Source organism: Podarcis bocagei, assembly GCF_964188305.1.
Source record: "Podarcis bocagei genome assembly, chromosome: Z".
NCBI classification, from domain to species: Eukaryota; Metazoa; Chordata; class Lepidosauria; order Squamata; family Lacertidae; genus Podarcis; species Podarcis bocagei.
In genome coordinates, this window is record NC_138140.1 from 9,765,343 (window position 1) to 9,777,480 (window position 12,138).

A 12,138-nucleotide genomic window follows, 5' to 3' on the forward strand; every position below is an offset into this window, starting at 1 on the left:
CTTGATGCCTGGCACCTGAACATGTGAGCTCAAATTCAAAACAGTCTGTTATAGCCTAATCGCTCATGCAAGTCATCACTTGATGTCAGGAACAGAGGAAGCTTATGTAGACTCAAGACTATGCTGGCCAGTAACTGCTCTCCAGGGTTTCAGACAGGAATCTCTCATAGTCCTACCTGGAGATGCCTGGTCCTACCCTCTGGAACATTGGATGTTTCCTCATACAGAGCCAGAGCATTCACTCATCTACTGCCTACAGCAGCTCTTCAGGGTTCTAGGCAGGGGTCTCTCCCAGCCATACCTGGGATCAGACCCTATAGGCAAAGCAGATGCTCTACCACTGAATCACAGCCCTTCCCTTAAGAGCAGTTTTCTCCTGTACCTGTTGCAGTCATCAAGTGATGACTGTGCACACATGAACCAGCCCTAGCACTTCCTTCCTGAACATTAACATGCCTGAAATTGTACAAGAAGGGCACCTGCACTTGGGCTTCCAAAAACCCTCTGTGTTTTCCTGTCCACTCTGTTTGAACATATCGTGCCCCCTGGAAACACCCTATTTTAAGGTGGGAAGTTATGGCTAATAAAATATGGGGGGGGGGAGGAAAAGATGTAACTTGCATTCATAAGAACGTAACAATCCTTTATTCTCCACTCCTCCTAAGTACACAAAAGCCATTAGAATCTGGACTTCATCCATCAGGGATTAGAACTGGAACTCCTTAAGGCTGTTAAGAAGAGAAAGAGCCATGTAGCCCAGTGTCCTGCTTTTACAATAGAAAACTGGATGCCTATAGGAAGCCCCCCAAAAGGGCCTGAGCACAACAACACTCTCTACATAGGCAACTGGCATTCAGAGGCACCCTCTCTCTAGCAGTAGAGGTAGAACACAGCCACCCTTCTTCCCAAACACAGATCTGAGAAAGCACCCAGCCTAACTCTTTGGCCCTGTTTATCAGTCCTGAGGAGATGCCATCGAAGCCATGGTAGCAGGAGAAGAATCTGCCAGTTATCTCCTTGACCACAGGCACTCATTAGATCTTGGCTCCCCCAGCGGTGGCTAATTGAGAAACTACGGGGTGGCAGCTGTTGGCATGCAGTCTGCAGCAGCATCAGAGAACTTTACTGGGCCACAGAACAGCCAGTGGCAGCGGAGCTCATCAGAGACAGCACTAGAAAGGGAAAGAGTGGGGAGGGGAGGTGGGAAACACAAGCATAGGACCTCTGCAAGATCTGGGGGTTGGGGAGACAATCCCTGTGCAAACCACAATTATTTCACCTGGAACTTTGTGAAAAGTGTAAGGTATTGACGTACTTCATGGGCTGCACAATTCAGAAGAAACCAAGGCATCCACATTCCACCCCAACTTAATTTGTTGTGCTTTGGTTATGCACCCATGCACAAAACATGGGAGGTATTATTATTATTATTATTATTATTATTATTATTATTATTATTATTATTATTCGGCAAAACAAAACAGCTAATTCCAGCAAAGAGGCGTGTCTCGTGCTCTTAAGAGTGAGCTGAAGCATTAGCTACCTCTGTGCAGGAAAGTTTCTGTTCTCAACACCCTAGTAAGGTCAATGACTCGGGGGAGGTCAGTGGAAGACCAACGCTTTGTATGCAAAAGGTCCCGGGTTCAATCTAACATCTCCACGTAGGCCTGGGAATGATTCCATGCCTGAATCCCGCAAAGCCGCTGGTAGCCAGTGTAGACCAGGCATAGGCAAACTCGGCCCTCCATATGTTTTGGGACTACAACTCCCATCATCCCTAGCTAACAGGACCAGTGGTCAGGGATGATGGGAGTTGTAGTCCCAGAATATCTGGAGGGCCGAGTTTGCCTATGCCTGGTGTAGACAATACTCAGCTAAATGGATCAATGATCTGATCATATAAGGCAGATTTCTCTGTCCCTGTGTACTACCTGCACTGCTGGAGGGGCCTCTGAATAGTTTATTGGGGACTGCAGGTAGGGAGAGTGCTGTTGCACTCAGGTCCTGTTTGCAAGGCTTTCCATCTGGGGCATCTGGCCAGAACAGGATGCTGGACTAGAAGGCACTTTGGCCAGCTCTGGCAGGGCTTATCTCTGGATATTATGGACTGCTTCCATCTCCGATAAATAGTTACCTCTCTTCCAGACTTCAATGCCCTCTCTGCCTGGGATCCCACCCACCCTGGTCCTTGCGGACGAGCTGCACACTTCAGAACCTGAGCAAGAAAGAAGCCCCATGTATGGACTGTTTTCAAGTCTGTGTGTGGCAAGCACTAGTTATTTTGAGGAAAAGGAGGAGATTAGCATGTGCCTTTGTAGGACATGCCAACCAGGTCCCTTGCCAAGCAGAGATGATGCTCCAATGGAGGGTGCCATGTGCCAACTACAATGATCAACAGAAAAAGAGAGAGAGAAGGGTGACACCACCTCCTTGTCCACACTCTCAGTTGCCATGCACTGGTTATTGGCTAGTGTGGTGATCTCCCGGCTTTTGGGAGTTTCCATTCGACAGCTACAGAGAGGCGCTTCCTGAAGGCTGTCTGTTTCCATTGCTTCAGGGCCATTGGAAAGACCTGCAGGAAAAAGCAACACACACAAAGAGTAAGTAAACCACCCAATTCTCCTGCAATCCACATAAGGAGACTGAGAAGGGAGGGAAACCTCTGCACAATGGTAACACAGGCTGTAAACAGTCACTAGCTGGCAACTTCATTTTCATATTTATTTATTTATGGTCAAGGCCAGGCTTCCTCAAACTCGGCCCTCCAGATGTTTTGGGACTACAATTCCCATCATCCCTGACCACTGGTCCTGCTAGCTAGGGATCATGGGAGTTGTAGGCCAAAAACATCTGGAGGGCTGAGGTTGAGGAAGCCTGGTCAAGGCTGTGTAAGAATGTCTGACATTCTGAAGGCCCCATATAGACAAGACACCCCAAGCACTTTGCAATTCTTCCAGCCTGCATCTTCACATAGGCAGGCTGGCAGTCCTTCCCAGACCTCCAGGATGGAAATGATATATAAACTAAGTGAAGGAAGAGGAGGGGACAGGGCAGTGCAAATGCACCAGGCAGAGACAATCTGGAGCTTTTGCTGGTGAACCTGCACAATACCAACCTTCTTGCTGTCTCTCCCTTGTGATAAGCAACAGTGGCCCACCTGTGGAGAGCCTAGCACAGCAGCTCTGACCTACACAGATGTATGGGTGTACATAATCTGCCTCACTCAGTGTGGATTCACACTCACTTCTTTTGGATTAGGTGTATAAGGTCCCTAAGGGGGGGGGGTGGAATCAAGTCTGGGTAGGACACAAACAAATGGCATCATGCTACAGAAAGGTGATTGTGACTAAAGATCAGGAAGAACTTTCTGATGGCAAGAACTGTTCAACAGTGGAATGGATTCCCTCAGACGGTGGTGTACTCTCCTTTCTTGGACTGATGCTTTTAAGCAGAGATTAGATGGCCATCTGTCATGTATGCATTAGTTGATATTCTGGCACTGCAGGGGGCTGGACTAGATGACCCTTGGGATCCCCTCCAATACCACAATTCTATGGTTCCACTTAAGTCTCTACAGTCTTCCAAACTCTAGCCTATTTCAATCAAAGTCGGGATACCTGAAGCAACCCAGGGGGGAAAGCTATTCTCCTTCACTATTCACCATTGAACTGAATTTCCTGCAAGACGCAATGATGGCCACCCGCTTCGACGGCTTAAAAGGGAATTTAGAAAAACACATGAAGCATAAGGCTTGTCAAGGGCCTTGGCAATCATGATACCTGCATACTACACTCATTATCATAGGCAGTATGCCCCTGCATACCAGTTGTTAAGGGAGCAAAAACCAGGTCCTGCTTGCTGGCTTTGAAGTTGCCTTATATTATGCAGTGGCCTTATAACAAGACAGAACCATTGGTGCATATAGCTCAGTCTATACTGATTGACAGTAGATCTCCAGGGTTTCAGACAACCAATGTTCCCAGTGCTGAGGATGCTGGGGATTCGACCTGGGCCTTCCTGCATGCAAAGCAGATGAGCTATGATTCACTGAGCTACAGCCTTCCCTGCAGGCAGCACACCTACACTATAAAAATAGGCCTGGTGACTCAGTCTCATGCTCTGCAGAAGCCTAGAGCCATGCGGAGTTTCCAGTGCCAGCATGAGATAACTCAGGTCCTGCTTATGGATTTCCCAGAGACATCAGGTTGGCCAGTGAGACAACAGGATCCTGGCCCTTTGGCCCGCTCCAGCAAGACTATTTCTTACATTCTTATACAGCCTTTCTTTTTCCTTTTACAGTGGTGCTTCGCAAGACGAAATTAATTCGTTCCGCAAGTTTTTTCTTCTTGCAAGTTTTTCGTCTTGCGAAGCATGGTTTCCCATAGGAATGCATTGAAAATCAATCAATGTGTTCCTATGGAGACCGTCCGGGGACAGAGGGGAAGCGCCGCGCGCCTTCCCCTCTGTCCCCGGACCTCTTTTGAAGCAAGGGGCAGCGGGGAGAAGATTGCTTCTCCCCGTTGCCTGCCCCGCAATCTCCGGGGACAGAGGGGAAGGCGCGCGCGCCTTCCCCTCTGTCTCCGGACCTGTTTTAAAGCAAGGGAAGGGGCAGCGGGGAGAATCGCTTCTCCCCGTTGCCGCCCCTTGGTTCAAAAGGGGTCCGGGGAGAGAGGGGAAGGTGCGCGCGCCTTCCCCTCTGTCCCTGGAGATCCAGAGATTGCGGGGCTGGCAACGGGGAGAAGCGATCTTCTCCCCGCCGCCCCTTGCTTCAAAAGAGGTCCAGGGACAGCGGGGAAGACGCGCTGCGCTTCCCCGCTATCCCCGGAGCTTGCGGGGCAAGCTTCATTTTGCGAAGCAAGCCCATAGGGAAATGCGTCTTGCGAAGCGGCTAAGAAAACAAAAAACTCCTTCGTCTAGTGAGTTTTTCGTCTTCCGAGGCGTTCGTCTTGCGGGGTACCACTGTATTTTATTTTGGTTTTTTTCTAATCCAAACAATGCTCAAAACTAGATTTCTTTTGGAGGACTCTATGTTTGCAATTGGATGATACAGAGGCCATTAAAAAAATGAATTGTTAAACCGGTCCATCATTTCCTGGATCAGGTTTTCAACAGCTGCCACTTGAAATCAATGTACTGGTCGCAGTGTTGGTGCAAGCACCTCTCTTGAAATCAATGTTATTTGTCTCATCAAGCTCCTCTCCAGAGGTAACAACCGCAGGAAGGAGGAGGAGGGAGGAGAGGAGAGGGCAGATTTTTCTGAATCGCTTTTCTTAAGCATAAAAGCACTGTGGAGCATGCATCATGAAGAGTCTGCTCAGCCTACTGAAGCCTAACTGGGTGAACAGGCTACAAACAAGCACCATCATCAACAAAAGAACATGGGAAACATAAGGGTGAAGGTCCAAATAGAATTCTGCACCCATCCATACATTCTTATGAACATAGGAAGCTGCCTTATAAACAAGTCAGACTCCTGGGTCCACCTCTTGTTTACACTGACTGGCAGCAGCTCTCCAGGATTTCAGACAGGGTTCTCTTCCTGCCCAACCTGGAGGTACTGGGGATTGAACTGGGAACCCTCTTGCATGGTCTGCAGATATTCTACTCACTGTCATTGTACTTCTCCAAACAAACCCTGCAAGATTGACCTTTTGTCCATCTTGTTTTTTGTCTACACTGACTGACAGCAGCTCACCAGGAATTCAGATGGGCTGCTTCCTAGCCCTGCTGGGAAGTGAATCCAGGACTTTTGGCATGCAAAACAGATGCTCTACTGCGGCACTGCGGCCTTTTTGTGAGACACAAGCAAGTGCATTCCTATCTACTGGAGCTGTGAACTTGTAATCTGAGCCTGTTGACCCAGGTCCTGCCCTCTGGAACATAGGAAACTGCTTCCAGCAGACTCAGCCCACTGGTCCAGAAGCAGGTGCTACATCACAGAGCCACGGACCTTCTTAAATGCAAAAGGTGGCACCCAGCCAATACTAAGCAGGAATGGCACAGCTCCTGCCCAGATGAAAAGGCTGGATTGCCAGACTGCCTTGAGCAGTGGCTCAGTGATGCCCCAGCCAGACTGCCAGGAATCTCCCATCTGCTCTACAAAGCGGTCCTCTGGCATGCGTCAGCTGTGTGCCACCTTCTACTTCTCTGGAGGAGCCCTTCTGGAATTTTGTCACATGCCTCTTGCCTGAGAACAGGGAGCAGCACTGGAGGAAACTGGAAGGGGAGAACAACTCTTTTTTCTTTTCTTGGCAAGGGGAAAACAGAAAGCAAAAAACGAAGATACGACCAAGGGGACAAAGCCACAGGGATTAGTCAAATTGTCTAAGATGACAACTGCACCCAGAAGTGTTCTAAAGCCTTAACGCTCCCCAGGATATTCCCATCAGCGTTATTTCCTGCATTATCCACACAAATACACACACACACACACACACACACTGCTAGGTCAAAGGTGATCTACTAGCTGCTCTCCCTTGCTCTAGTCTCACTCTCCATTTGATCCACTGATATGCCTTTTTGGCCTCTTCTCATTCTCAATATTGGCAGCCACCAGGGGGCATCATCTTAATGCAGAGAAATGAAATCCAAGGAAACAAAGAACCAAAATGGTACATGGCCATATTTAGAACGCTGACACTCACCTTCTGATTGCGAAGATAGAATTCCCTTCACTCGGAGATCCAAGGAATCCAGAGAGACTTCCATGTACTCCATGTTATTCTCCACCCCAGTTCCTTCTCCACTGTCTAAAGAAGACTTGTAGGCTTCCGAACCTGGGTTTAAAATATACACATATTTATATAGCAAAGAAAAGAACTATGCATGTATGTGTGTGTCTCTCTCCCTCTCTCTCTTAAAAGGCCACATTCATCTCTAGCAGACTGTATGCAGGCTACAGACTGATGGATCTCTAGCAAATACAGATGCTAATAGAATAATTAAAATGCAACAACTGGGCCAATTGATCTTTTCAGCCCTTCTTCCTACTCTCTCTGCCTGAATAAGGCAGATTTCACCCCACCCTTGCACTGTTTTTTGGGAGAGGGAAAAAAGGTGCCAGCTACCAGGAGGAGAGGTCCTCCCTTTCAGACACATCTGTCTGCTGCTGCACTGCATTAGCAGCAGAAACGTGGATGAGAAAGAGGAAGGGAGAAGGACCTGGGCTTGCCTTGACTCACCCTACACACCCTGATGCAAAAGGACTTTAGATCTCAGCAATGCTTAAAAAGAGACCCAATGGTGTAGAAAACAAGATGAAGGGGACAGGAGACATCTGGCTCAAGACAAAAAAAAAAAGGAGTGTTCAGAGCCAATTGTACAGCTTCTCAATGAGCAAAGCAGGGTTTGCTAATGAAAACGAATGTGAGAACCTCTAGCAGGGATTTAGTTCATGCCTCTTTTTCCTATTTGCTCCTTCCAAGAGACAAGTGCACACACACACACACACACACACACACACACACACTCCTCCTCACCCCAAAATATTTTGCCCTCCTCCCTCCAACAAAGCACAATGCCAGCCTAGTCAGTCAGGAGATCTAGAGCCAGACATTAACCCTGCAGGGTTTTTTTAAAGCCTCTTCTTTCTCCTAAAATCGTGTCACTATCCAAGAGCCAGTATGAGGAGGGAATAAATGTTCTGAGCTACTTGAGGGTCACCGATACTGAACGACCAAAGCGGTTTTTACCAAGCATTGGTGCAAGGATAAGAGGAGGGCCTGCAGAACTTTTCCCCTAAGCCCTGTAAGATCTTGAGCCTCTTGGGAGAAGAGTATTGCCCTCACCCATGGAGGATACTACCTCTTCCAATTATTTCTCTATAAGCAAAGGTTTGCCGGACACACCAGTTGCCCTTCTCAGCCCAGGAGAGGAAAGTCAAAGCAACACTATTTGGGAAGCAAAAGTCTTAGCTCAATGGAACAGCTTCTGCTTTGCACACAGAAGGTTCCAGGTTCAATCCCTGGCATGTCTAGTTAGGACTGGGAAACACTCCCTGTATCAAATGCTGTATAGCCTCTGCCAGTCTATGTAGGCAACAATACCAAGGTTGATGGACCATTGGTCTGACTCAATACAAGGCAGCTTCCTATGTTCCTTAAAAAGAAGGAAAAAGTAGACCCCCTGGCTCCTAAGCACAGGTCCCAGAACAGCAACTACTTTGCTTAGAAAGCCACCTTTGAAGTGTTGGGGACGGGAGAAATGGCAAATGGGAAGGGCTGGGTCTTATCTCATCATTCCAAATTGGACCCCTACTTCTTCTGAACATGACTACTCTTGCATCTTGGCTGGAAACTGAGGAGTCAGGTGGTATTCCTCATGATGGCTCTGTGGTCTCAGTTTTGGATCCCCTATCCTAAGCCAAGTGAAGGTACAATCTGCTTGTGCTCCCACTGCAAAGGAAAAGGAGGAGGAAAGAACTTGTTCAGCCCCCATCTGTGCTATGCACTTATAACCACATCACATCACTTTAAACAGTCATGGCTTCCCACAAAGAATCCCGGGAGTTGTAGTTTGTTAAGGGGGCAGAGGAGAGTTGTTCCCATCACAGAGCTACAATTCTAAGTTACCTGGGAAGAGGAATGGATTGTTAAAACTGCTCTTCGGTGGGAATAGGGAGTCACCTAACAACTCTCAGCGCCCTTAATAAAGTGCAGTTCAAAGGAATATTTTGGAGGAGAAGCCATGGCTGTTTAAAGTGGTATGATGCTACTTTAAATGTATATTATGACTGGGGCCTCAGTCTCCACTGAACAAAAACTACTGGGGTGAAGGGATAGAAAATAAGACACATTTGATCCTGTTACCCAATGCACCAGCTTGTTTCTTTTTACTCCTCCGCCTCCTCTTCCGGGTGGGTTTCAGCCAGGGACTCTCCATCTTGCCTTTCTTCTTCATCAGCTTCTTCTTGAGGCTGGATTCCGAACTCTGCAAAAACCACAGGAGGCATCTGCTTCAGGAAAGCAGTGGCCTGACTGATCCTAAGCTATGCTCTTCACCTTTCTTTGTGATTAGTAGGCAACAGGAGAGAGGCAATGCTCTCAAAAGCACCTGAGTTTTTAAAAAGCCCAACGTATTTTCAGAAATACACTCCTCTACTCTCCCCCCTACCCACCAGGGGCAATATGAAAGCTTGAGCTTCTTGACTCTTGCCTAGATCAGGGGTTCCTAAGCTGTGGCCCATGGACCACACGGTGGTCTTGGAGCTTCATTCAGCTGGTCCTTGGCCTGACTGTATTCAATATTCATATTGAATTATTATTATTATTATTATTATTATTATTATTATTATTATTATTATTGAACTTGCCTCTCCCTTCACCATTTTTAGGTCAGCCACAAAGACTGGCATGTCTTGTGTTGCATAATATAGCTCCTTCCACGAAAATACCACAGAGCTGCCACCACATGCCAAGGTAGTACAAAGAGATCCGCAAGCTTGGAAAGAAATTAGTCTCAGACTCATTTCTGTATTCTGCTTCCTTTTTAGCTAAACCTGTGTGTCTCCAGCCAATCCAACTTCTCTGCCAAGAGAAACCTAATGCTACCGATGGCTACTGGCCATGACATCTATGTTCTACCTACACTGTCGGAGGGAGTAGGCCTCTTCTCACCAGCTGCCGGAAACCACAGGAGGGGGAAGTCTGGTTGGCCACTGTGGGAACAAGATGGTGGACTAGGTGGGCCTTTGGCCTGATTTAGCAGGGCTTTTCTTAAGTTCTAAAACTGCTTTCTGTGGCATCTTGAGGTCCTTCAGAATCTTATCAAGGACTTCTTCATGGGAAGATCAGCTCCACCTGAAGACTCTCTTGGAACCTTATGATTGTTCAGATTTTTAACTGCAAGGTGGTTTGGGAGAATATCTACCTGGGCTGAGAAGTGGATGGTGATGGATCCGGAGAAGTAAGGCTCGCGCGGGCTTACGAGAGGCATCTGGCTGGTCACTTTGAGAACAGGATGCTGGGACTAGGTGGGCCACTGGCCTGATCCATATGATGTGATGTAGGCAACTTTGCCCAACCTCACTTATTTTGCACTTTATTATATCATGTAATCTTTACTATTCAGTGCAGGCGCATAGTATAAAAGCATTTTACTTCCGGTTTCTAGCCGCATATTTGTTTCTTTAAAAACATTTTTGCCCCACTCTTCTGCTGAAAAAGAACTTTATAAAGCACCTAACAATCAAAAGTAATCACAGAGAGAGGATAGATATAATCATTACAAATAAAATGCTGGTGAGCAAAGCACAAGAAAGGAGCAAAACCAAAGAGCAACAAATCCAGACAATCTGTCTTCATGTGTTCATTATTTAGCAAAATGTGCATGAGCAGGAATAAGTCACAGGGGGCCTCCAGAAAATTCAGACGCACATACTTTTGGTGAACCCCAGCTTGCCGAGACAATGGGACCCAGAACTGTGATTAACATTTATTTATTTTTAGATTGGTTAATTTTCAAAAGCTTGCTTCAGAAACCATCGGTTTGAAAGTGGCTTGTTTTAAACTAGCCGCAGTAAATGTTAACCACAATTTGTCAAACAAAACAATACGACAAACTGCAGTTAACCAAAAGCAGAAAAGAAAGATTCTGAACTGCTCCCCTTGTATGTGTGTGGGAGGAGAGGGGAAAGGAGAATAAGCCCAGGAGTCACTGCGGCTCATTTGTGCCTGTGCATAGCGCATACACACAAAGCTATGGTTTAGCATGATGTGTCAACCAGGCCATACTGGGTTGCACCATGGTTTATGAAGGTCATTCACTTACCTCTTATCACCTTCAGCATTTAGATCCATGTCTCTTTTAAGTGCTCTTCTCAATTAAGTCTTGATACCCAAAACTGTGGTTTAATGTTGATTCACCTAAAGGGATCTTTTATCCTGGCAAGCCACCATTAAACCACAGATCCCTGGTTTTAATGCAATGAGGAAATGAAGTTTGAGCAAGGATCCCAGCACTAAAGCCAGTAAGCAAAAGAGGAGTGCATAGGCACCTATTAATTCCCAACCACAGTTTAAGAAGCCAGGATCATGTCGTCGGGAACAGGCCAGATGGTTACCACCCAGGCAAAAAGGACACTGAAATAACAATGTCTTAAAATGTAAGAGGAGAACCTCTTGTTGTTATTGTACTGCAGATCACCCAGCTATTTTCCAGCAGATCCTAATCTATGCTCTGCTTATCCCTGCCCATATTTATGAGCACAGACTGGGCTTTGTACTGAAAAGGAAGGCTACAGCTGCAGCCTGATCATCAGTACAGCAGGGATTCAATACTGGACAGTCTGACTCAACTTACTAATAGGCAAAACTCGCCCTTCCAGAGAAATTCAAGCTTGAGGTGTTTTAACATGGGCAAAGGACTCTGCTCCATTGGGACAAAAATTTGCAAATAGGACGTTTATCTCATATCTACATTTATTATTTTTTTAATAATAATTTTTATTAAATATTTTCATGAATTGCGAAAGAATGTGCAATGTCTCTCTTTTTTTGTTCAGATTATAAAGTCTTTTGGTTACATTGAATGTAAGACAATATGGTATCTGGAGGTATCCTATCTGCATTTATAACCGTTTAAAACAAGGTTAAACCAAAGGAGTGAAAAAGAAAACCCTTAACTGTCTGTCAGCTAACTCCTGGGAAAAAGGTGTTATCCTGTTGCACAATTATATGCACTTAAGTCCCACTGAATAGATTTTTAAAAAAGAAAGCCCAGGTCTGTGCAGGACTGAAGCCGAAATATTTCGGGATGGGCTGATTACAACTTCTTTTGATGCTTAAATGAAGGGTGGCAAATCTTAGGCCTGGGGTCTGCATGTGGCCCTCCAAGCCTCTTCCTCTGGCCCCTGAGACTCTCCCCAGGGCACATCTCCTTTTCAACCACACCCTTCTGGTTCTGCTCCTCTCTGCTCCTTTCAGGTTCCCATGTCATGTTGAGCCAAGCCATGGTTTGGCTAAGGTCTCTGGCTTGCTAATCATGAGCTGCAGCCAAGTTTTTTTCTTGAGAGGCGAGCGCTTAACCACAAGTCCCAGGTTGAGGAGACATGTTAAGCCAAACCTTGGATTAACTCAGCAAAGTGCAACAATAAAAAGGTCCAGAGCAAAGTGGCTGAAAACTGCATTCTGGGAGCCCTCA

At 46.5% G+C, this 12,138-nt stretch overlaps 1 protein-coding gene across 10 annotated transcripts in view; it reads right to left on the reverse strand.

Moving 5' to 3' along the window:
• EHMT1 (euchromatic histone lysine methyltransferase 1) overlaps window positions 1-12,138 on the reverse strand; it is a 155,839-nt gene that overhangs the window by 39,644 nt on the left and 104,057 nt on the right. For 9 of the 10 annotated variants that reach the window (XM_081179654.1, XM_081179651.1, XM_081179652.1 and 6 more), the window contains 3 exons: window positions 8,808-8,928; window positions 6,645-6,776; window positions 2,427-2,572 (listed from right to left, as the gene is read on the reverse strand). In XM_081179654.1, coding sequence (XP_081035780.1) covers window positions 2,427-2,572; window positions 6,645-6,776; window positions 8,808-8,928 — 399 coding nt within the window. The remainder of the gene's footprint in view (window positions 1-2,426; window positions 2,573-6,644; window positions 6,777-8,807; window positions 8,929-12,138) is intronic. The other variant, XM_081179647.1, reaches the window with a different exon arrangement.